The sequence below is a fragment of the Chelonia mydas genome, chromosome 1 (genome assembly GCF_015237465.2).
Source record: "Chelonia mydas isolate rCheMyd1 chromosome 1, rCheMyd1.pri.v2, whole genome shotgun sequence".
Taxonomy (NCBI): domain Eukaryota; kingdom Metazoa; phylum Chordata; order Testudines; family Cheloniidae; genus Chelonia; species Chelonia mydas.
Genome location: NC_057849.1, coordinates 272,596,599 through 272,620,995, shown reverse-complemented (window position 1 = coordinate 272,620,995; position 24,397 = coordinate 272,596,599). Strand labels below are relative to the sequence as shown.

Genomic DNA, 24,397 nt, shown 5'->3' with positions numbered 1-24,397 from the left:
GGAGTTGCAGCTGTCGCACAGCTGTTCCAGGAGGCACTCTAAACAGCTGCATTCCACAGGGCCCTGGGTTGGAACCCGGAGTAGAGGGTGGGCCCGGGTTCCCCCCAAACCTCCCAACTCCTGGTCAGACACAGGAAGAGTTGACCTGGACTGTGGGTTCATAAAAACGGCCAAACTGAGTGCTGCTGTGAAGCTCCAAGGCAAGCAAATCCGCCAATAAGCGCAAGACCCAACAAGTTAGAGGAGGAACTTTGTCACACAACATACCATTATTATTCCTAATATATATGATACTTAGTTTAGCGACGATTCTTTTCACTTCTATTATGATAAGATTAGATACACTTCTAATCTGTTCTCATTATAAATGAGACAAAACCCACATTGGCTACTGTTTTGCTGTTGCATTAATCTTCTGTTCATTCACATTATACATTATTAGTAGTGAAGCACTTATGTTTGAAATGGACATCAAAATCAAATGAGTTTGGCTACCTTTTTATAGTTTTACCAATTTTTTCTACTATCAGTTATAAATTAGGGCTTTCAATTAATTGCAGTGAACTCAAATGATTATCTCGAAACAATTTAACTCAGTTAAAAATAATCACGATTAATCACAGTTTGAATCACACAGTTAATAATAGAATACCAATTTAAATTTATTATAAATATTTGTGGATTTTTTCTACATTTTCAAATATATTGATTTCAGTTGCAACACAGAATACAAAGTGTACAGTGCTCACTTTATATGATAATTTTTTAGTACAAATATTTGCACTATTCTCTGGAATGGTGGCCAAAGAGTAAAGGGGCATATGAATGTTTAGCATATGCTATTTTTGTTTCTTTTTTACAGTACAAATATTTGTAATAAAAATGATTAAAAAATTGCAATTAATTGCAGTGCTCAATTTATAATTGTTTGACAACCCGATTATAAATCATTTCCATGTTTTTATGATGCTTAAGTATTGTTGTTATGCATTTTTTTTATGACGGGAGCATTAATTTATCAGTTAATGATTTTGCTGAAGATCAGAAAACTTTTAGTCTTTAAGTGTTTTATAGTAAATTCAGAATCTAGACTTAATTCATATAATTGTATGCTACGTAGTATGTATGTAACTTTAAAAAGGCTACATAAAAATACCATTAGAATGCAATCTTATGGACATCCTTTTAATTGAATGTGTGTAGGTTACAACACTTACGCTTCAAGATTTGTCTGGCTGTAGCCTCTCCACATTGTCAGAATGTTCAAATCTTCAGTTATTGACCCTTAGACGCTGTGGACTAACTGCACTGGAAGGACTCAGTAACTGCAAAGGCCTAAAGTATATTGATGTGGAGGTACCTAGCATATTTTACTGTCTACGTGGAGGTGGGGTGAGACTGTCATCTCTGCCATTCAGAATACTATGAGACTGAATCCATCAGTTTATATGTGTATGTACATATAGGACAATATTTTTTTTAAAAGTGCCAAAAGTTAGTCTACTAAGTGCATAGTTAGGATTTGCACTTAATAAGCAGCCTGATTTTCTACGATTATGAGTACCTAACCTTGTTCCTTGTTTTTGGCTCAAAGACAAAGTTGAAGGGACACAAGGAGATGCTAGTCTACTGTATATATTGTTATAATTTTAAAGTGCAGTAATTTGGAACTTCCAGAACTAGGAAATAGGCACAGTCTCTTTCTCTGTCTCCAAGTATTAGGTTGTGAATGGCCCTAGTGTGAGTATGGAGGGAAAGTGATAAATCTTCATTCCCTCTGTTGCATGGCTGTACAAAGGCTGTACACCCCCTCCCCCCATAGTGACTAGAGCATTTAAAAGTGGGCAAGGAGGCCTTAGGCACATATCTCCTGTGTACTAGCCCAGATTGCTTGCCCACATGAGCAAGGAGCAGCACCAGCATTGGTTTCTGAGGCACAGTCTCTCCAGTGCTGCTTCTGCGGGGGGTGGCATTGCACTGCTGCTTTCACGGAGCTGTGGCTTAAAATCTAAGTGACTAAAGAAAATGTGTCTTTTTATAATGTGCCTCATTTAAAGAACTTGACAATTTATATGAAATGGATGGTTTTACCTTTTCGGTTTTTAGTATTTTGATTATATCAATGCACTGGGAGAGTTCATGCATAATGACTAACAGAAGACAAATTGTGTATACAAGCTTTGAATGTTTCTTTTTTGCCCAATGACTACTGTTTGGAGTGTGCTGTGACCTTCTCAAAACTGAGAGAGGAATGGGCAAGGTCAGTTATAGCTAAGGCAATGTTGTCTAGTGGCTAGAACGGTGCACTGGGAGTCAAGACTCTCTTGTGTTCTTTTCCCAGTTTTCCTACCTCTTAAAAATAATCTTGGGCAAAATTTTCAAATGCCCACTAATTTTGGGTGCCTCAAATTACAGCGCAAAAGGAGTAAGAGGATTTTATACATATAGCTAACCTGTTAATCTTTCTCTGACTGATATTTATGGGTGATGAGGTTTTATACTAAGTGTTGCCTAGTATTTTTACACACAAACTTGGTGTTTCTAAGGATTAGAAATGTTATTCTATAGACTGTCTATTCGCTGGAAGTTGGGTGGCTTGATCTACGGGCAGTGCTGGCTCCTCTGATAGAAGACTTCCATTCAAACTAAAATGACAGAGCAGTTAAATGCCCCTTTGTTTACTAATAGCTGAAACAACAGAAGACACTTCCCAAATCACAGATCAGCATGGCAAGGCTCGAGTAGGAGTTGAGCCATTTGGTCTGAGGGGTTTTCCTAGCATCTGCATACCAACACAGGGGACTGAGTATTCACAGATTCCAAGGCCAGGAGGAACCATTGTGATTGCCTAGTCTGAGCTTCTGTAAGACACAGGCCATAGAACTTCCCCAAAACAATTCCTTGAGCATTGTTGTTTGGTGGAGCTGTAAGTGCCTGAGAGTCAGAAGCAGGCAGCGAAAGCCAAGCAGACAGCAATAGAAGCACTAGTAACGTGGCCCGGGGGGGGGAGCCAAGAGAGCTTTATAGGCAGAGTTCTGGCTAGAAAGAAGCTTGGAAATGTGAGCAAAGAAACTGCCTTCTGTTGTGTGCTTCCTACTGTGTTCGGTGAAATAGGACTCTCTGTACATTCTTTATAAATGGATTATATCAAAGATGCCTGACTCAACCATCAGTTTTGCCTCTTAATGGAAACAGTCCTCAAGGCCCCAAATACTAGCTAACTGCTCAGACTAAAAATGGTTAACGACAGTAAAGTTTACAATATTTTTGAATGACCCGTAATAATGCTTAACTTAATATAGTGATTTTCATCAGTAGATCTCGAAGAGTTTCAGTCTTTTACGGTATTTATCCTCAAACACCTCGGTGAAGTAAGGAAGTGGTGGTATCCTCATTTTTACAGATGGGGAACTGAGTAACAGAGAGACTACATGAGCAAGTAGTCCAAGAGCACACAGGAAGTCTATGGTGAAGGAGGGAATTGAGCCTGGATCTACCAAGTCCTAGGCAAGCTAATCAAATGCTGGACTGCCTTTTCTCTCTCGCTGAAAACTGCCTATACTTTTCTATTCAAAATGATCTTTAATTTTATCTGTTTTTTTTCTTTGTGGTAGGAAAACAATATTCAGACAATAAGTTGTGAGAATCTAGAAAATCTCTGCATTTTAATTCTGAATAAAAATCAACTTGCATCGCTTCAAGGCTTAGATGGCTGCAGTGATCTCAGGAAACTTGAACTGTCCTGCAATAAAATCACTCGAATTGGTAAGAAAATATTAAAGATGATGCATTTTATTCATTTAACATCAGTATTGTGCATTTATTCATAACTTGGTTTGGTTGAGGATAGAAAATGACTGTTGCCAATGTAGTAGTGTTTGTTTTTAATCTTGTAACAGGCTTATTTCAAAGAAGATATTACTCAGTACTCATGTCCTTATTAGGATGGAAAAATCGGAAAATTACATTTAAAATCTTACACCCTTTGTAGGACGTGAATAGTTTAAAATCTCATACAAGAAGAGAAATACTTGTCCTAGTTCCTCCCTCTGGGGGGTAACCAGGAGACCCATTGGCCTGATGCTGGTACAGCAGGCCTCCGAATGTTTTCTCTGTAAAGAAGGGGCTGTTAAATGCAACACAGTGGAAAGAATTGCTGATTCTGCTGCATTAGAGTGGGGAGAATCGGTTCTTTGGTTGTCTACAGAAGAATGAACCCATTCAGCTGGCAAGAGAAAGCCTCAAGTTTTCCCCTTCAAAAGTAGCCTTAATAATTGAAGCGGGGAGAGAGGTAAACCGCCTTGTAATGGCCTAAAATGATGATCCCAGTGCTGAAAGGAGCAAGGTGCTTCTTCCTTCAAGAATGAAACGCAGCAGGTAGATCTGCTGCTGAAAGGGTTGTAGGTCCTGCTGTGGGGACTGGGTCATGTTGGAAGGTAGAGTTGTGAGGGCAACAAAGATATAGGTAATCATTGGAATACTTAACTAATTCAAACACTGAGTCTTCTGGGGCTTGCCAGGAACTAATTTGAGTGAAAATCAAAACATAGGTTTTGAGTCATAAGGAAAGATTTCATTTGCTGAAGCAATTCATCTTTTGTTTGGAGGAAACTCATTTGAGCTGAGGAAGCCTATGCAAGCAGTGGGTGGGTAGGTGGCCAGCTCTTGAGTTGAGGCCACTTCAAATGTGTGTATGGAAGGACTTGAGTTGAGCATCAGAAAGGTGGTGCTTTTGAGTGCTTTGTCTTGCTTTAGACTTGTCTTAACGTTTACCGATAAACAAAATGAGGTGTTAACGGAAATAAGGAATTAAATGAAAAACCAACATCATTGCAACTTCCACACTGACAAATTAAGCCCATACACATAAGGTCATTTAAAAAAAATTAAAAGTTTTTACAGCAGCAAAAACAGAAGTTTAGACAAATATGCAGATATGAGAGGTGAGGGCCAAACTCCATGATTAACAAAATAAACAAGAAAAAGGCAAATAGGAAATATTAAACTTGAGAAATTAGTGATTGTACAGCCCCCCATGTGGTGTTAATAGCTTTAGTTTCAAAATGCTAACACTTTGGATATTGGATTGTTGATTTTACATATTAAAGTACATGACCATAATTCATGTTTCTGGGGACAATGTCCTGCGGTGGTTGTAAATGGTGGTGGTGTTGGCACTTTCTATAAAAACCAGTGCCAGTAGCCTCAGGGGAACTGAGGAAACAAACTGCAAGAAGCAGTACTGGAACTTCCTCCATGTCTGGTTGCCAGTAATGCTGTGTGAGATTATTTGTTTGAGATGGATTTCCTGTGGCAGAATATCTGCAAGATTAATATGCAAGTGACATAATATTAATTGATGATCCTTAAGTATGAAGTATCTGTGTACAGAGCAAATGAAGTAAAAGCCTTCTGTACTATCTATTATGTACAATGAAAGTACTGTATTTACTGAGTGTAAGATGTGTTTAAATGGAGAAGTGAATGTTCAATGAAAAACCACATGGTTTTCTCTCCTAAGGAACAGCTTTGAGGATGTCTGGATAAACTAAATGCATAACATAGATTTTTTTGTTTGTTTCGCACAACAACATATTGATAGTGAGACATCGTATAGAATCACACAAAGATGGACTTGTGTTTTTAAGATGTTAATTTGCTCCTCCCATCTGTAAATCTAGTAGAATGTCCCATGGCAATTTTGGAAGTGGCACTGCTGTGTAGCATTCTTTTTTACATTCAATTCATTCAGTTTTAAATTATTCTAATCTATGGGGTGTTTTTTTAAGGGCTTATTTATATTTATGGTTGTAACAATTCAGGTTAACTTGTTGCAGGAAGTTGCCTAGATACTATTACTTTTGTTTTCATCAGAGTATAAAAGTGGGGGAAAAAGGCAGTTGGCAGAAGCTGTCAATAAAGTAAATGGGGTTGAGGGGAATGCTTTATTGCAAAGGAGCATGTCCTCTGAAAGCAGCATGCTCACTGCCTGAGTGATTATACTTTTGTACAATGAACGTAAGGAACTTTAGCATATGTATATACTTGGGAGGGGGCTGGTTCATTGAAATATTTCTTTTATTAATGAAAAATATTTTTTTTAAATCTTGTCAATTATGGCATTCATAGATTCCAAGGCCAGAAGGGACCACTGTGATCATCTAGTCTTGTCCCCTGTGTAACACAGGTCATAGAACTTCCCCAAAATAATTCCTAGAGCAGAGCTTTTAGAAAAACATTCAGTCTTGATTTTAAAATTGCCAGTGATGGCAAATCTATTATGTCCCTTGGTAAATGGTTAATTACTCTCATTGTTAAAAACATATGCCTTATATTCAGTCTGCATTTGACTAGCTTCAACTTCCAGCCATTGGATCATGTTATACCTTTCTCTGTGATTGGGGCACCCATTAACCCTCTCTTTGTTAAGCTGAATAGATTGAGCTCCATGAGGCTGTTGCTATAAAGCTTGTTTTCTAATCTATTAATCATTCTTATGGCTCTTCTCTGAATCCTCTCCAATTTACCAACATCCTTCTTGAATTCTGGATACAGTATTCCAGCAGTGGTTGCACCAGTGCCAAATACAGACAAAATGTAACCTCTCTACTCCTATTTGAGACTCTTGTTTATGCATCCACAGATTGCATGAACTCTCTTGGCCATAGCATCACACTGCAAGCTCATGTTCAGGTGATTATCCACCACAGCTCCCAAATCTTTGGTTAATAACTAGATCCAGCCCCTTTGAAAATGCATGTGTATGCTGCTGCTGCTTTTTTCCCCCTGTGAATTTCTCTGTGGGTTATAGGATGTGTATTCTACCTGGTATGCTACCAGTGCTAATGAGAACAAAGCACAGCCCTGGATCACCCTTTCAGGCAGTCTTGGTTTTACCATTTGTTTAGAAGTTAAGAATCGCCTAATTGGAGCATCAGCTTACTCAGAACCCCTCCTCTCTCTTTCAGTCAGAAGTCTCCTCCTGTTCTTCATAGGACCTCACTTCTCTTGCCTCATCCATTGTCTTCTTGTTTTAAAAAGAAAGTTACTTTATTGCTGCTGGTCACTGAGTCAGGACAATGTGCGCTGAATGGGGTGCTATGGGCAAGTGGATGCTACATGCAGCTGCACTGTTTTCACTTTACCAAGAGCAGCTCTGCTTATAGAGGGGTTTTCACCTCAGTTTGTTTTATTGAGACATATGCATATAGTTACAGAACACCTTTTTTCATGCACTGCCATAGCTGGTATCACATCATGTGTTTTATGTTGGTGCCTTGTCAGTGCCGAGGAGAAGTCAGACTCTCAACAAAATCATTACTATTTTTTAAGCATGACAAGATCTTTAGCATTGTACAAAACACAGAAGGTGTAAGATTGGCCATACTGGGTCAGACCAATGGCCCATCTAATCTAGTATCCCTGTCTCTGACAGTGGCCAATGCCAGGTGCTTCAGAGGAAATGGACAGAACAGGCAATCGTCGAGTGATCCATCCCCTGTCATCCACTCCCTTTGCACTCTGCACAGTGCAAAATATGTAGTCACCTAACATTTGTGGTTAGTTTTAACCTTGCATATGTCTGCAATACAGCCAGTACATATTTGTATTACAGTAGCACCAAGAGGTCCCAAAGTAGATTGGAACCCCATTGTACTTAGCATTATACATACACAGTGAGCGACAATCCCTGTCCCAAAGAGCTAACCATGTAAATAGATGAGACGGACAAAATAGACAAGACAGAGACAGGGCTTTCAATCTAAATAAATGAGGAAACGGATACATAAAGTAAAATGACTTTCCAAGATTGCATAGTAGGGTAGTGACAGAGCTGGAAATAGAACCCTGGTCTCTTAACTCACGCACACCTCCTATACAGGTCCCTTTTGCACATCCTCTACTTGTCTGCCACTAATTTGAATCCAGTGCTGTCTTTTAAGGGTGTTGACCTTGCTACACAGAAGTACAAAGCTTTAAAAATGGAAAAATAATGTTGAGACAAGTCCTTGCAGCTGTCAGCAGTTTTCAGTACTATGCCTGAAATGAAACTATGATCAGTCCACTAGATGGTGCTAGTTCCCTTTTAATTCCCCCCTCCCCACACCTTCTTCCCCCCAATAAATAAATAAATTAAATAAAATCCAGAAAAGCAGCTTGCAGTCTGGTGTAGTATGTCACAGGCATATCTGAAATTCTTTTTCAGTAATTAAAGGCTAGTAAATTAATTTCTTAAAGCTCGGATGGGAGGAAATAAACTGCTTGTAACAGACCATTTGGCTTAAATTTACTGTAGTATCAGTTTAATATTGGATATTCTTTTCCATTTCCAGTTATTATTATCCTAAGTCCTATGCTGTATAAATTCTTAATGTAATGTGAATATTGATGTTTAATTTTTACTTTTTTTTTTTTCCCTTTATGTTTTTTCTTCTTTCTCCATACACCCTCTGTACCTGTGGTAACCCTTTCTTTGGCTGGGACAAACAGTACTTTGGAAGGCCTAGGTTGCTCCAGGGAGATTACCACAAAGCCACCTCCATCCTTGCACACATCATCTCTACTGTGTGCATGGAAGGATGGGAAGGTTGGGGGTAGGTCTGAGAAGGACTGCCTCAACTATCTCCCAATTCTGTGAAGATTACCCGGAAAAAAGGACTGGGAGGGTACTACATTTTTCTCACTTTCCCTCCCCCTGCCATAGGTTTTTATACCCTATTCATCACTATCATTTTTGAGCTCCCTTCAAGGGAGCCACAGTGCTAGGAACAAGTGAGGAGTGAATGGGCCCAGAGCTGGTACAGAGGTACAAGGCCTACCCAACTTTCAGATCCCCCGAGTTCCACAAAGTTGTGGGAGGAACTAATCTTGTTGCACTATCATATAAACTGCCAACAGAATGATTGGGGGCAACTCCAGGAGAGAACTCTCACTCTCCCAGGTATAACTGTGGGATGTGATAGCCTGATTCTTGCTCTGTATACCAGCTGTTAGGAATGCTCTTTAAAAATATGGTAGTTGTAGATATAATTCAAGACATACATATGTTTACAGATACCTCACTTTCCTTATAAGACTTTGTTTTAATGCTCTTGCTTGAACAATGCATGCCCTCATTCACTTCCCTGCTGATTAGCCTCTGTGTATTATAGTGGTATGATTAGTTCTTACCATTTCTGGTCACTTTTTAAAAACTTTAACTAAAATATTTCAAAGTGAGACCATTAAGCTTTTGCTCTTAGTAGAGATTTTAAGATGGCGGCTAGTATTTTGCTAATACCACAGGACCTTGACTAAATATGCTTTCTGCCTTGGGTATTTACTAATTTCTCTAGTCACAGCATTGTAGGAGTACTTTACTGCATGAAGCATGTCCTCTTACAGCACTTTGACAATGTGATGTGCACAGAGAATGCTAAGTTTATTTGGTTTCTTGTTTAGTTGATAGACTCAGACGTTTGCTATTTTTGTATACTCTGAAGATGATTGTTTAAAATGCTTGAAACACATGGGGATGAATGTAAAATTAATCGGTGTTTAAAATACCTCAAAATCATTGTAAAGCCTTTTATAGAGAACTGAATGTGTTTATTTTTTATGTATAAAATATGAACCTGTTACAATCTCAGTGTGCTTTATGTTTCAAAATCAACACAATTTTAATCACATTATGATTTAATTCAGGTTAAAATATGAGTTTTCCTTTTCAGGTGGTTTAGAGTCATTGAAAAATCTCCAGCAACTAATTGTGGACCACAATCAGTTAATCAGTACGAAAGGTCTTTGTGATGTGCCAACTCTCATGCACATAGACTGCTCTTTTAATCATCTTACTCAACTTGAGGGCATTGAGAATTGTGGTCTGCTTCAGATTCTGAAGTTACAAGGAAATAATCTAAGTGAGGTAATATCCGTGAATCAAATAGGCTGGTTTTTCATACCATGCTTCTCTGATACCAGTAATACAGCCCATGATGCTGATCATATTTTTTTTTTTTTTTTTTGAGGGGGAGATGTACAAATGGCCAGCTATGGGAGTTTGGTGTCTCAGTACCCTTTTTAACCTTTAAAAATCCCCCCTCAGTCATTTAGTTTCCATTCTTTGCACTATAGCGGGTAGTTTTCAGTTTTTTGTATGCTAATTTTTTTTAAGTTGATCAAGCTGCTATGATCATTAAAGGTAAAACGAGCCATGCAGTAGAGATATTTCTTCCAGAATTCAGTATGGGATGATTTTCGTAGGTGATAACTGCCTAAAACTTGAATTAAATCATTGTGGGCTGCAACTCTCATAATGAGGGCCTAGATGGCTACCTGTACATTTAGTCACCTTTCTTGGCAATGGCTTTTATATAAAGCTGAGGCAAAACCTACTTGTCAATAAATAGTCAGTCATTGCATGAATGAAAGCAGTAAATTTGTGTACATTGCTAATCTCAAATTCTGTGTCTTATATCGAATGTTCAGACTATGCACAAAACATAGAAAAATGTTAGCATGTGATAATTGAAAACGATACACATACTATGTAACAAAGCATATCTGTAATAGTATTTAATAATCTAATCAAGAAAAGCAGCTGATAAGCATTCAATTGTTATATGCAATCAATTTTTATTTGAAAAATAACAGCAAAAAATCACTTTTCTGTATTTAGCTCCCTACGTTGGAAAATCATGTTCTGCTAAGAGAACTATACTTGGATGACAATAGTATTTCAACTATGGAAACATTTTCTTTTTATTGGCTGCCTCTGCTACAGATCCTTTCTCTATCCCAAAACAGGTAAAGTGGAAAGTCTTTCTATTCAAGCAATTTAATACATAGATATTTACAAAATAACAGTTCTCTTATGAGTTTTAGGTATGAACCTGAGCGTATATAAAGGACAGCTCTGCTGTACCAGACAAGCAGAGTTCCTAGGATGATTATGTCTGAAAAAGTATATTTAGCAATTAATAGGTGTAATCTTATTTAGACAATTTTGAAAACAATGGTGAGCATAAAAGGTTAACTTAAAAATTATGGCAGTGCTGTAAATAGAATTATTTGTAAAACAGTGTCTGTCTTACTTCCCATCAAAGGGCTGGTTTTGCTCCAAAAGTTGGACCTAATAGAGGCCTCCCACTCGATCTGGAATAAACAGTGCTAATTAAAAAGTTCATCAAAATATTAATTTTCATTTCCATGCACACATTGCATTCAGGTGTCAAAGAAAAGGAATTTCAAGTGGCTTATCAGCTTTTATTTTTCATTGTTACAGTTCAGTTTGATTTAAGGTGTAAAAAATAAAATAGGGTTTTTTTCTTATTATTTATAAGTCCTATAGTAAAATACAAAGCTATGGGAAGTCATAAATTAGTATGTGGCAATCTGTGCTTCTATGGGAATATAGTGACCACATGTTCTGAGTCAAAAGGTTGTTACCCTTTTTTATGTAGTTGATTTCAAAAATGAGTCTATCTCAGTGCATGAGCAAAGGCAAACAATAACAAACAGTTACAATTCTGGATATTTCTAGTTCTCTGTATTACTTTTGTACAAACTCATAAGACTGTGTGTGCGTGCCTATGTGGTTTTTTGTTTGTTTGTTTTTGAGATATAAGTAGCTACAGTTTCTGAATGGGAAGTGTATTTTACTAGCTTACATCACCATTTCAGACATTTTATAAAGGATTTTTGTTAGTAGCTTGTCCTCTTGTCACAAGGTAGGGTATAGGTCTGCAGGTATTTTGCATGCCCTACTGTAGGGCATATACAGAATCAATAGCCTTCCTGAAAACATAGGGCAGTGCTAAAGAATTTAGGGCATGTCACACTAAGCAGGGTTCTGTCATAGCTGGGGCATGGTGCTTTCTGTGTCCAAGGAGAGCCAATTGGCTGTGATTGTGGGGAGATGTAAATAAAAAATAAGTTTAGATTCACTTAGGGGGCATTCTGACTTTTCAAACTATGCCTTACAGGTCACCTATAATGTAGTAACACATATGAAATTGCAAGGCATGCAGGGTGGATATGCGAAAATCTAGACTTCTTTCTTGATCAAGCTTTCTTGGAGACAGTGCTTCGTGTCTGTGATTAACATGAACACTGTTTGGTGTGCAGTGGATTTTGATTTACTCTTATTTTGGTAAATCAGATTAAAATATAAGTCTGCGTATGATTTCTCCAGACAGTATTCTCCCTCTGTTTACTTCATATCTTTCTTTTCTGTTTCCTATTCAGCTTCTATAAAACACCCATCAAAGTGGTATCTGAGGCCTGGATTTGCAAAGGTACCTAATCACCTAAACCCCAGACTTAGGCACCTAAATTTGTGTTAAAGTGATGTTAAGTCCCAGTTTTAGGCTCCACTGTGGTACAAAAAATTCTTGCTGAAAGCTTTATGTATCTAAACTCACTTGGCACCTAGGTTTCTGCCTCTGGGTATGTGCACTGCTGCCTCACATTAGGTGTCCAGATTCACAATTTGGGGAAGATAGGTATTCAGCTGCCTACCTTGTGTGGAGGGCCCAATCTGGTAAGAGTGCTCAGAGGTTGCCTACCAGATTGTGTCGCATTCAAAATATGGCCTCGGTACAAGATGATGGTGATGAACTTTTGAGCTGAAGTGGTTATGGTATTCAGCTGGGATGTGGGAGATCTGAGTTCATTTCCCCCCGCCCCCTTCCAGAGAAGAAGAAAGGATTTGAACATGGGTTTGCCACCTCTCGGGAGAGTGCTCTAACTGCTGAGCCATGGGATTGTCCGATGTGAAGCTCCCTCAGTGTCTCCTGTTGAAGCTGTTCTACTTTGGATAAAGAGTCATCGGAGCAGAGAGAATGGATGCTGGGTCCACCACCTCCCAGGTAGGTGCTCTCACAAGGCTATAGAATCATATTTTCTCTCTCTCTCCCAAAGACTCTTTAGTATTTGAAGCTGTTCCACTGTTTATAAATACTTAAAAAGTCACAGAGTGAGAGAATGACTGATTATAGCTTGGTGGTTAGGATACTCACCTCGGAGGTGGGAGGATCCTTGGTCTAGTTCTCCTGCTCCGATCATTCTTCAATTTATTTATCCAAACTGGAACAACTTCAGTAGAAGAGACTGAGAGAGCCCCATATCAGACTAACCCATAGCTCAGTAGTTATAGCACCCTACAGGACGGGGAGAATTGAACCTGGGTGAGTCTCTAGCTATTTTGTGTGGAGCGATGCTCTGGCCTCTTTCATTCTCACAAGAAGCAGCTTAGTCATCTAAGCTGCCTGACTCCAAGAAAGGGGTTCCTCTTTGTGAACCGCTAGCAAAGAGAGGCACCTCCCTACAACCTGGACTGAAGCATCTCCCTGCCTATAGGGCTGGAGTTTGACACATCCTTGATTTTGGCATCTCCTATTGGGTACCTCTAGTCATTTCCCTGCCTAGCATGCTGGCTTTTGTGAATTGTATTCCAAGGTGCCTATCTCTCCCCATTCATTGTATAGGAGCCTAGATGTCTAACTCAGGCTTGGTGAATACAATACGTTCCTGTGATTTTTCTAGGTGCCTAAACATTAGGTTTTGCGATGCTCAGTATCTCAGTGCTTAAATACCTTGTGGATCCAGCCTGAGTGCCTTTTCCTCTTCTCTATATTTTATGGAGTCCTTCTCTGTTTCCTGTCCCCTGCTTTTTCCACTTCTCCCCCATCTCTTTTTTTCTGACTCATTCACGCATTCAGTTGCCATCTTTTTCTGTTAAAACCCTCATTCCCTTTCATGTATCTTCTCTCTGCTAGTCCTGCTGACATGCTGAGCTTTAGTGGTTGGCTGAAATGTGAAGTGCTTCCCGTAGTGGAGAAAGAAGCGCTGTAACATGTCAGAGCATCAACAGAACAATTATATGAATGATAAGTCAGATATGAACAACCACCACATCATGTGTCAGTGCCTTAACTCAAATCTTTGGGGCAAAAGAGACAAGTTCGCGTTAAATACAGGATAGAAGCCTCAAAATTCCTAGTATTGCAGTAGCCTACTGTTACATTCACTTTATGTACATTATAAGCAGCTCCATATGCGTCGCTATGGCATAAATAACTGGATCTTCTATATAGGAGGAATTAATGTAATGGAGTAAGCTGTTGAAAGAAAAGCTGTTTCTTTCCTTTAATCCTTCAGCCAATGCAATCTTGTGAATCTTTTTAAGAGTGTGCACTGAGTGCCATTTCCTTTTTGCTGATTTCAGGAAGCCCCTGCAATGGCAAGACTGTGAATTTATATTCTCCTTAAAAATAAAGCACAGTGTTAAGGAAAATCAAAACAAAAAAAAGTTCTTCACAAACTAATTTGTAAGGATTTGTTGATCTAGATATTATGTCCATATCAATATCAAAAATTGCTCCCAAAAATCATTTTTCGAAGTTGAACCTCAAAGCATAAAGAAAATGTTTTAAATCCACAACTTGTTAACAGGGAATTGTTATAGAGCTAAACATTACATATTGTAAATGCATCTGAAGACAAAATAACTGAAAACAAGTATCTCTTTCACATACCTTCAGAAGTCCAAGTTTTTTGTGGTGTTGCAGTGCTACAGCTGAGATGGTCACAGAGCTTTGCATTATGTAATACATACATACTCAGCAAAAAGAAAAGGAGTAGTTGTGGCACCTTAGAGACTAACAAATTTATCTGAGCATAAGCTTTCGTGAGCTACAGCTCACTTCATCGGATGCATCCGACTGACTTTAATAGTGCAGAATCAGGGCTGTCAAGGTTCCTTCCCCACCCTGAACTCTAGGGTACAGATGTGGGGACCTGCATGAAAACCTCCTAAGCTTACTTTTACCAGCTTAGGTTAAAACTTCCCCAAGGTACAAACTATTTTACCCTTTGCCCTTGGACTTCCACTGCCACCACCAAACATTTATCTGGGTTTATTTATTAGGAAAGCGTTGTTTGGAAACGTCTTTCCCCCCCAAAATCCTCTCAACCCTTGCACCCCACTTCCTGGGGAAGGTTTGGTAAAAATCCTCACCAATTTGCATAGGTGACAACAGACCCAAACCCTTGGATCTTAAGAACAATGAAAAAGCATTCAGTTTCTGAAAAGAAGGATTTTAATAGAAGTAAAAAAAGAATCACCTCTGTAAAATCAGGATGGTAAATACCTTACAGGGAATTAGATTCAAAACATAGAGAATCCCTCTAGGCAAAACCTTAAGTTAAAAAAGACACACAGACAGGAATATCCATTCTATTCAGCACAGCTTAATTTCTCAGCCATTTAAAGAAATCATAATCTAACGCATATCTAGCTAGATTACTTACTAAATTCTAAGACTCCATTCCTGTTCTGTCCCCGGCAAAAGCATCCCACAGACAGACACAGACCCTTTGTTTTTCTCCCTCCTCCCAGCTTTTGAAAGTATCTTGTCTCCTCATTAGTCATTGTGGTCAGGTCCCAGCGAGGTTATCCTAGCTTCTTAACCCTTTACAGGTGAAAGGATTTTTCCTCTGGCCAGGAGGGATTTTAAAGGTGTTTACCCTTCCCTTTATATTTATGACAAGAGCCTATATGAATGTACTAATCAAGAGCTATGTTTAGGGTTGCCAACTTTGTAATATTTAATAACACTCCAGCAGGAGCACCAGAACCTCTCCTTCCCCGCCCCTTCTACCTGCGGACCAGCCGCTGCCCTGCCCCTGAGGCCCCGTGCCCATTTGCTCCTCTTTTCCCCCCTCCCCTTGTCGCTTGCTGCTCTTCACCTCCCCCACCTCTATCGGGATGGACTTGCCTGCGGAGCCGGGGCTGAGAACTGCAGCTGCCTGACACAGGTAGGACCCAGCTAAGTAGGGACTGACACAGGTGATGAGTTGGCACCTCCCTCACTCACAATAACGGGACTTTGGGTGTCCAATCAGTAATCTGAATGGACACTGTCAGGTCCCTTTTTCAACCGGACTTTCTGGTTCAAAACTGGGCAGCTGGCCTCCCTAGCTATGTTCCCTGTGTGATAGCTGAACATCACAAACACCCAATTAGAGAGCGGCATTCAAGGGAACAAGTGTTCCTTGCTTTGCTTTAGAGTTTTAAGATTACATTAGATGTTTCAGAACAAACAGAACTCTGAAGTCAGGATGTGGCCAGTAGGTAGAAAAATTCATTTTCAGAAAGGTTTTCATTAAAAGTCTTTAATATTTATATCTATACATGTACTCTGTTAATGACTTAGGATCATAACAATTTCTTTTTAATTGACAAAGGCTTTACAATGAAACTTTGTTAGCCTAATTTTCAGCCAGCTATTATGTTTCTGAGTATAACTTTATAGATTATGAATCCAGATGGAACCTTTGTGATCATTTAGTCCAGGGGTCTCAAAGTCCCTTCCCGTGGGCATCTGCGGCCTGAGAACTTCCCCACATGCAGCCCACAGAAACTTTTTTAAAAGTTCTTTCATCCGGCCCTCATGGCTACCAGCTGGGGGTAGGAGGGGACCGGACAGGAGAGATTCACATGCCCCTCCCACCAGTGTTGTTCCATCCTGCTGCTCCTGGGACCCTCCCAGGGGTTGCACTCGGCAACATGTCATTCACCTCGAGCAGCTCCGCTCCCTGCAAGCGGTTCACTATCCCTGCTGTTGCCGGCGGAGCCACAGAGGAGAGACTCAACCTTCTACTGGTGGCATCTGACTCAGATGATGAAAATGAACACGCATCTGTCCGCACTGCTTTGGATTGTTATCGAGCAAAACCCGACATCAGCATGGACTCATATGCCCTGGAATGGTGTCTGTAGCATGAAGGGACATATGAATCTTTAGGGCATTTGGCACGTAAATATCTTGTGACGCCAGCTACAACAGTGCCACGTGAACACCTGTTGGTCACTTTCAGGTGACATTGTGAATAAAAAGCGGGCAGAATTATCTCCTGCAAATGTAAATGAACTTGTTTGTCTGAGTGATTGGCTGAACAAGAAGTAGGACTGAGTGGACTTGTAGGCTCTAAAGCTTTACATTGTTTTTGAATCCAGGGTTTTTTTCTTTTACATAATTCTACATTTGTAAATTCAACTTTCATGATAAAGAGATTGCACTGCAGTACTTGTAAATGCGGGAACTGAAAAATACTTTCTTTCTTTTTTCTTTTTTTTACAGTGCAAATATTTGCAATCAAAAATAAATATAAACTGGGCACTGTACACTTTGTATTCTGTGTTGTAATTGAAATCAATATATTTGAAAATATAGAAAACACCCAAAATATTTAAATAAATGGTGTTCTATTATTGTTTAACAATGCGATTAATCGCATGTTTAATCATGATTAATTTTTATAATCTCTTGACAGCCCTAGTAACTATTCATTTAGCTATCCAAGGTGCTAGAACTAATTGCTGCAGTTTTCCTTTTTAGCTTATAGTGCTTTATAGTATTTTAATCTTTTACATGGCATGGCATTTCAGCGCAGTACTTTAGACCAGCTCAGCTTAGTCTAACCATTTTCTCTTTAGGAGGTTTTGTTTTGTCTTTTGCTTCATAGATTTTACTCTTTTTTTTTTTTAATGTATTTCTGATTATTTTAACTCTTCTGCTACCTTTCAATGACTCAGCTACCATGGCTTTGCTCGAGATAGCACCACCAGTATGGGACTAACAAGGGGGCATGATTCTGGGGAAATAAGAAAAATTTGTTTTTCCTCTTTTTTTCTCAGTTTTCTCCTCCCTTACACTATTTGTTTCCATCTCCTTTCTCTACTCACTCAAATTGCTTCCTAGATCTTAAAAGGTACACAGCAGTAATATCCTTGTAGGTGTGCATATGCTCTGATATATCAGCTGCTGCGCTGAGGTCAACTAGCTCTGTAGAGCCTCCTGTATCTCACTACCTCAGAAAACTCTATCAGAGATATGCCAAGTACAAGGACTGATACAGAATTACTCTTTATACGCTAGTCAGTCAGAACAGAACTTTCCCTGCAGACTGAAATAGCAAAATACTGGGTCCCCAAAATAGGAAATCTAGTGTGGAGAGTGTTTGTGGCATGGGTATGATCAACACATAGTACGTTTTTCTGAATTAAAGAACGTTTTCAGTTATTGCAATTAAAAAAAATCAAAATTTATCCACAGTTGTGCTATGCACTGTTATTGTAAGACTTTGTCTACACACAAGTTTGCACTGTTTAATGAAGTGTGTGTTTTTAATTGGATTTAATTAAACCATTGCCAGTTTGTTGAATGAAAATGCTATTCTTTCATTTTAAAAGAGTAGTTTATATTTTGCTTTATCTTAAACCTGAAAAAAAAAGAAGGGATCAAGCTAAACTGCAATATGCCACTCTTAAACCAAAATTAAAGGGTTTATGCACAAACTTGCACTAGTTTAGCTAAATCAGTTAATAAACACGCATTTAATTAACCTGGTTCAAGTTTTTGTACGGACAAGGCCTAAATATCACAGATGGCACTATGACTGTTGGCAACCGTTAGTTTTTAAAATCGAAAGGACTGTACTATGGGGAGGAAAGTAAATGAACCTATAAATTAGAGTCTGCTATGGTTAGAAATCTTTTTGCGTAAAAACATCTACTGATAGACTCACAACCTGTTAGTCAAAGCTGCTCATATTTGCCAAAATACATGTTTTATGACTTTTAAACACTGTTATTCCTGTAGTCATTACAGCTAAGAGAAAAAGATGGATTTTCTTCTGGTTCATGTATCATCAATAGAATTGTGAAACAAGTTTTGATTGCAGAATCTTTATTACTGATGAATATGTGTACATGTGAGCCACAAAGAGCTCAACCTGACTTTCACATCCCATGTCAAGTCACAGGGAGGGCAGTTTACAAGTAAAAATATAGTTTCAAAGTCCGAAAATCAAATCTAGAGTCAGTAAAATTCATATTAGTTGTGTCTCAATATGCCTTTTCTTTTTGAATTACATTTCACAGTAAGAACTGCACTTACTCCAATTTATCCTCTGCCCATCATATTTTTTCAACGAGATTGAAAAAATTATGGAACATTATAGAAGGGATCAGCAACCTTTGACATGTGGCCCATCAGAGTAAGACCCCGGCAGGCCAGGCCTGTTTGTTTACCTGCTGCATCCGCAGGTTTGGCCGATCGCGGCTCCCACTGGCTGCGGTTCGCCGTTCAAGTCCAATGGGGGCTGCAGGAAGCGGCGAACTGTGGCCAGCGGGAGCTGCGATCGGCTGAACCTGCGGACGTGGCAGGTAAACAAACTGGCTCGGCCTGCCAGGGGGCTTACCCTGGTAGTCCGCGTTCCAAAGGTTGCCAATCCCTGTATTATAGTCTTTAAAAACGATTTAATGTGGTTTTACAGGACGTTAACAATATCATTTAAAAATCACTTCAAAAGTATTTTTTCCCACTGACACACAAATAGTGCATCTATTTTTATTTCTCATAACAGTGTATACTGCATCTTGAAAATCCATGACACAGGCTCCGGTACCTCAGAATCAACAAAAGTTAGTCTGGGTGCTATGGGGTGAAAGCTGATTTTAAAGCAGTTTCCTAGACAAAATGATGCACTATTTTTTTTATGCTGTGTTGATTATGTTGGTAGTTGTAGCGCTATTCTGTGATGAATTGACAGTTCTGTGTGACTCCTGCTCTGCTTTTTTCTGCTGGGATTATTATGAGATTTAAAACTTTCTCATCAGTATATCGCTTTCCTTTGACTGACATGCTTTGTTAATTCTTTTTCGAAGAAAATTCAAACCAGAAAGACAAAGGACATTACTGAAAACTTAATACCACTTGACCTTGTCACACTAGCCCTCGGCATAAAAAAGATATAAATTACAAAGAAGACACACAAGTAAAAGATATTCACAAAAAAGCAAGCAACAGCTTCCGCTTTCTGCTCCCATTTAATGTTGCAGCAGGAGTAGGATGCTGACAGCTAGAGAGGCTTGCAGTCAGAAAACAGATTTTTAAAAGACTTGAATAGGAGAAAACAGTGTAAAAATGAATTTTAGAATATGCTCACCAAATATTACACAATGGCCCAAATCCTGTTGAATGTCTGCCTTTACCCAGGAAAGTTTTAACAGGTAGGAAGACTGAAGAACTAAAATTTAACTGATGTGCTATAATGTATATTCTTATCTTAAAATAAAGTTCCTGTATTTCTTTCACATTCTTTAAAAATTATACAGTGTTTTACTTACAAAACTTCACCTCTATTGTCCTAAATTATCCTTCTATTTTTCCTGAATATTCTGGCAGAGAATACTTAACAACATTGTCTAATACTAGACACTCAAAATAAATATCTGCAACAAAAGGTTACTGAAATTGATAAAATCCAGTCCTATTCAGAAAAATTCTATATCAAAGGTATTTTTATGACTGATTAACTCCAATATCATAGTTAATTACCACTAAGGATTTCTGGAAATGTTGTAATTCCCAAAAGACAGTGGCTTGCAATGGAAATACACTGTCAACCATAATTACAGTCGTTAGTGTAGTATAAAAATGCATATAACATGCACATTTAATAGAGAGACTAATATGTATTAATAAGTGAGAGCTCTGAGGGGGCATTTTGATTAGAATTCCTTTAAAAAAACCACACTCAACTGAGTGTGAAAACATGTTGCAGGATCAGTGTGTTTGCACTGAATTTGATCCTGCTTAGATCGAAGTCAATGGGCGTTTGTTTTGTCATTGACTTCAACAGGCAAGGGATCACAATGCCTTGAATGCAACAGAGATCTTTTTTCTATTGCCCAAAGATAATTTGTCTATTTTAAACAGAATCCAATGGCTGGAATTTGAAGCTAGACAAATTCAGACTGGAAATAAGGCATAATTTTTTAATGGTGACAGCAATTAACCATTGGAGCAATTTACCAAGGGTCATGATGGATTCTCCATCACTAACCATTTTTAAATCAAGATTGGATGCTTTTTCTAACAGATATGCTCTAGGAATTATTTTGGGGACGTTCTATGGCCTGTGCTATACAGAAGGTTAGACTAAATCAGGGGTCTCAAACTCAATTTACCTTAGGGCCAGTGCCAGTCCTCATCTCCTCCCAGCAGGCCAATAATGTCTCTGAAGATGGTGTTCACACCACCTCCCAGCCCGTTTCCCACCCTTTTCCCTCGCTCCCTTGGCCTCATGCCACCATGGCTGACTCTGCCTGGCAACGAGTGATGCTCCCTCCATGGCTGACTCTGCCCAGCGACTAGTGATGGTATCTCTGTCCCTCTCCCCCAGCCAATGGAAGCTGCTGGGGTGGGGGAGAGGGGCGGCGCCTGTAGCAGACAGCCGGCAGTGTAGCTGCATGGTTTTCTTTTTTGGTGGTTTGGGTTCTGTAGGTTCCACATCTGAGTGTTGCTCTTTTAAGACTTGTGAAAGCATGCTCCACATCTAGTCCCTCTCAGATTTTGGAAGGCACTTCAGATTCTTAAACCTTGGATCGAGTGCTGTCACTATCTTTCGAAATCTCACATTGGTACCTTCTTTGCATTTTGTCAAATCTGCAATGAAAGTGTTCTTAAAACAAATAACGTGCTGGGTCACCATCCTGGTAAAACAGCAGGTAAATGCAGGTAAAACAGCAGGAGACATACAATTCTCTCCCAAGGAGTTCGGTCACAAATTGAATTAATGCATTATTTTTTTAATGAGCATCACCAGCGTGGAAGCATGTGCTCTGGATTGGTGGCGGAAGCATGAAGGGACATACGAATATTTAGCATATCTGGCACGTAAATACCAGCAATGCTGGCTACAGAAGTTCCATGCAGGAGCTTGGAGACATTACAAATAATAAGCAGGCAGCATTACATCCCATAAATGTAAACAAACTTGTTTGTCTTAGTGATTGGCTGAACAAGAAGTAGGACTGATTGGACTTGTAGGCTCTAAAGTTTTACATTGTTTGTTTGTGTTTGAGTGCAGTTATGTAACAAAAAAAATTACATTTGTAAGTTGCACTTTCACGATAAAGAGATTGCACTATAGTACTTGTCTGAGGTCAATTGAAAAATGGTATTTATTTTGTTAGTTTTAGAGTGCAACTATTTGTAATAAAAATAATATAAAGTGAGCACTGAACGTTTTGTATTCTGTGTTGTAATTGAAATCACTGAATTTGAAAATATAGAAAAAAAACATTCAAAATATTTAATAAATTTCACTTGGTATTCTATTGCTTAACAGTGCGATTAAAACTGCAATTAATCCTGATTAATTTTTTTAATTGCAATTAATTTTTTTAGTTAATCGCGTGAGTTAACTGCGATTAGTTGACAACCCTAATAGCAAAATTATATATATATATATCCCTGACATCGTATTTCAAAACTTATTTCAGCAATACTTGTCCCTATGTCTGTCTCAATGAGAAGTGCTGCTTTTTTATTTACATAACTTTCTCTGTTTTGTTTCTAGTTTGACTCAGCTTGCACCCCTGTTTTCATGTATATCTTTGGAAAAGCTTAATATCAGCAACAACTGCTTGTCAGGTGAGTATGTAAAATGAATTAAACAATATATTTTTTAAAAAATTACCTTAAGGCCTTTTTTAGGAATACAGGCAACCAGCATATTATAAATTTCAGTTGTTTATTAAAATATATGGAATGGGGTCTTAAAATGACAGGAGCTATTCTATTCTATCACCACCTTCATGAGTGTAGTATCTGGGCACCTGCCAGTTGTGTACTAAGTGATGTCGCTAACATCTGTCACATGTGATTTGTTCTGTCTCTCATCCTCTCCCCAGGGGAAGAATTGTGTTTTTGTTTTTTTTAATGTACATGCTGCTGTGTGCTTATGTTAAAGAAGGGTTGAAGAATTGCATCTTGCATTTGGATTAGAAGGTGGTGAAGTTTGTGAGTTCATTCTGCCATCTCAGATGGGTCCCCCGAGACAGCTCTTTCTTCCACACAGAAGAGCATTACCCTTATGATAGGAAGATTAATTATTCTTCAGGAGCATTTGTTGGTCAGACTTCATCCCAAAGCTTCTGGTGATCTTTGAGATATGCTAGTCCTAGGCTGCTGAACACTTCAAAGATAAGGACCTTGAACTTGGTTAGTTAATCTATGGGAAGCCAGTGTATGCAGCAGAGGACATGTTTGACATGCACACAGTAGCCTGTGTTGCTAAGGAGATGCTTGGTGGTGTGCTGTACTACTTGGAGTTATCAAAGGTCTGATGGCTTGCACTGTTGTAGTCCAGATGAGAGGTGAGGAAGGTTTATGTAACTGAGGCCACCAGCATGTAATGCAGTCTCCTAACCAACTAGAGTTGTTAGCAGTTGTTTTATTCGTGGATGCTATGTGAGAATTTAGAATCAGAGTGAGGAATCTGGGAGTACTGCTCACCTACATACTGACCACCAACTGAGGGTGTGTACCTTTAATCAAAGGAGATTGCACTGTGGCTGCAGACTCCTCAAACTGCTTTCCTTTCTCCATCAGCATAACCTCTGTCAAGTTCTTTTTCAACCAGCTGATCTTCATCTGTGAGATAATCTCATCCAAGCACTGGGGCATCTTAGTGGTAGGTCATATACAGTGGAGTTGCATCGTACACACATTTAACTTACGCGGATTCAACTATACACGCTCAGCAAAAAAAAAGAAAATAACAATAACTCGCTGCGGTGGAGTACTGTACAGGAGTTGACGGGAGAGCGCTTGGGGGTCGATTTATCGCGTCTAGTCTAGACGCGATAAATCGACCCCCGCTGGATCGATCGCTGCCCGCCGATCCGGTGAGCATCTCGCTGCGCTGAGTGTGATTCTAGTCTTTAAAGATCTGTATTTTTTGTACAACATGGCCCCTAAATGCAAGCCAACTACTTCATCTGGTGCTCAACTGAAGAAACAGCAAGCAGTTCCAACGCTGAAGGAAAAACTGGGTGTATTGGCCTTATAGAGAGACAGTATGGTGGTCTCCAGTGTGGCGCGTAAATATGGCTGCAACTAATCTAGCATCCGTGTCATCAAGATTCGAGAGAGAGAAATTCATCAAGCCGTGGCATCAAATGCTCCAATAACTGCTAAGGTGATGAGCCAGGTACATGATAAGACTTTACTGAAGACTGAAAAGGCATTAAACTTATGGCTGGAAGACATGAACTGGAAACACGTGCCTATTGATGGCAACACGTTGCAAGAAAAGGCTCTTAGCCTGTATGCACTGTTCAAACCTCCTGCTGAAGAGGGACAGCCTTCTGATGAGAAGGAATTCAAAGCCAGCCAACGTTGGCTTAACAGTTTTAGGAACCGCTTCAATCTCAAAAAGGTGTAGACTACTGGTGAAGCTGCATCTGCCAATGAAGAGGCAGCAAAAGCCTCCCCCCGAACAATTAAAGGAAATCATAGAAGAAAAGGGCTATCTTCCGGAACAAGTTTTTAATGCTGACGAG

At 39.2% G+C, this 24,397-nt stretch overlaps 1 protein-coding gene across 5 annotated transcripts in view; it reads left to right on the top strand.

Moving 5' to 3' along the window:
• LRRIQ1 (leucine rich repeats and IQ motif containing 1) overlaps window positions 1–24,397 on the top strand; it is a 167,751-nt gene that overhangs the window by 24,036 nt on the left and 119,318 nt on the right. For all 5 annotated transcript variants that reach the window (XM_037885640.2, XM_043546886.1, XM_043546892.1 and 2 more), the window contains 5 exons: window positions 1,204–1,356; window positions 3,615–3,765; window positions 9,711–9,904; window positions 10,658–10,785; window positions 22,411–22,484. In XM_037885640.2, coding sequence (XP_037741568.1) covers window positions 1,204–1,356; window positions 3,615–3,765; window positions 9,711–9,904; window positions 10,658–10,785; window positions 22,411–22,484 — 700 coding nt within the window. The remainder of the gene's footprint in view (window positions 1–1,203; window positions 1,357–3,614; window positions 3,766–9,710; window positions 9,905–10,657; window positions 10,786–22,410; window positions 22,485–24,397) is intronic.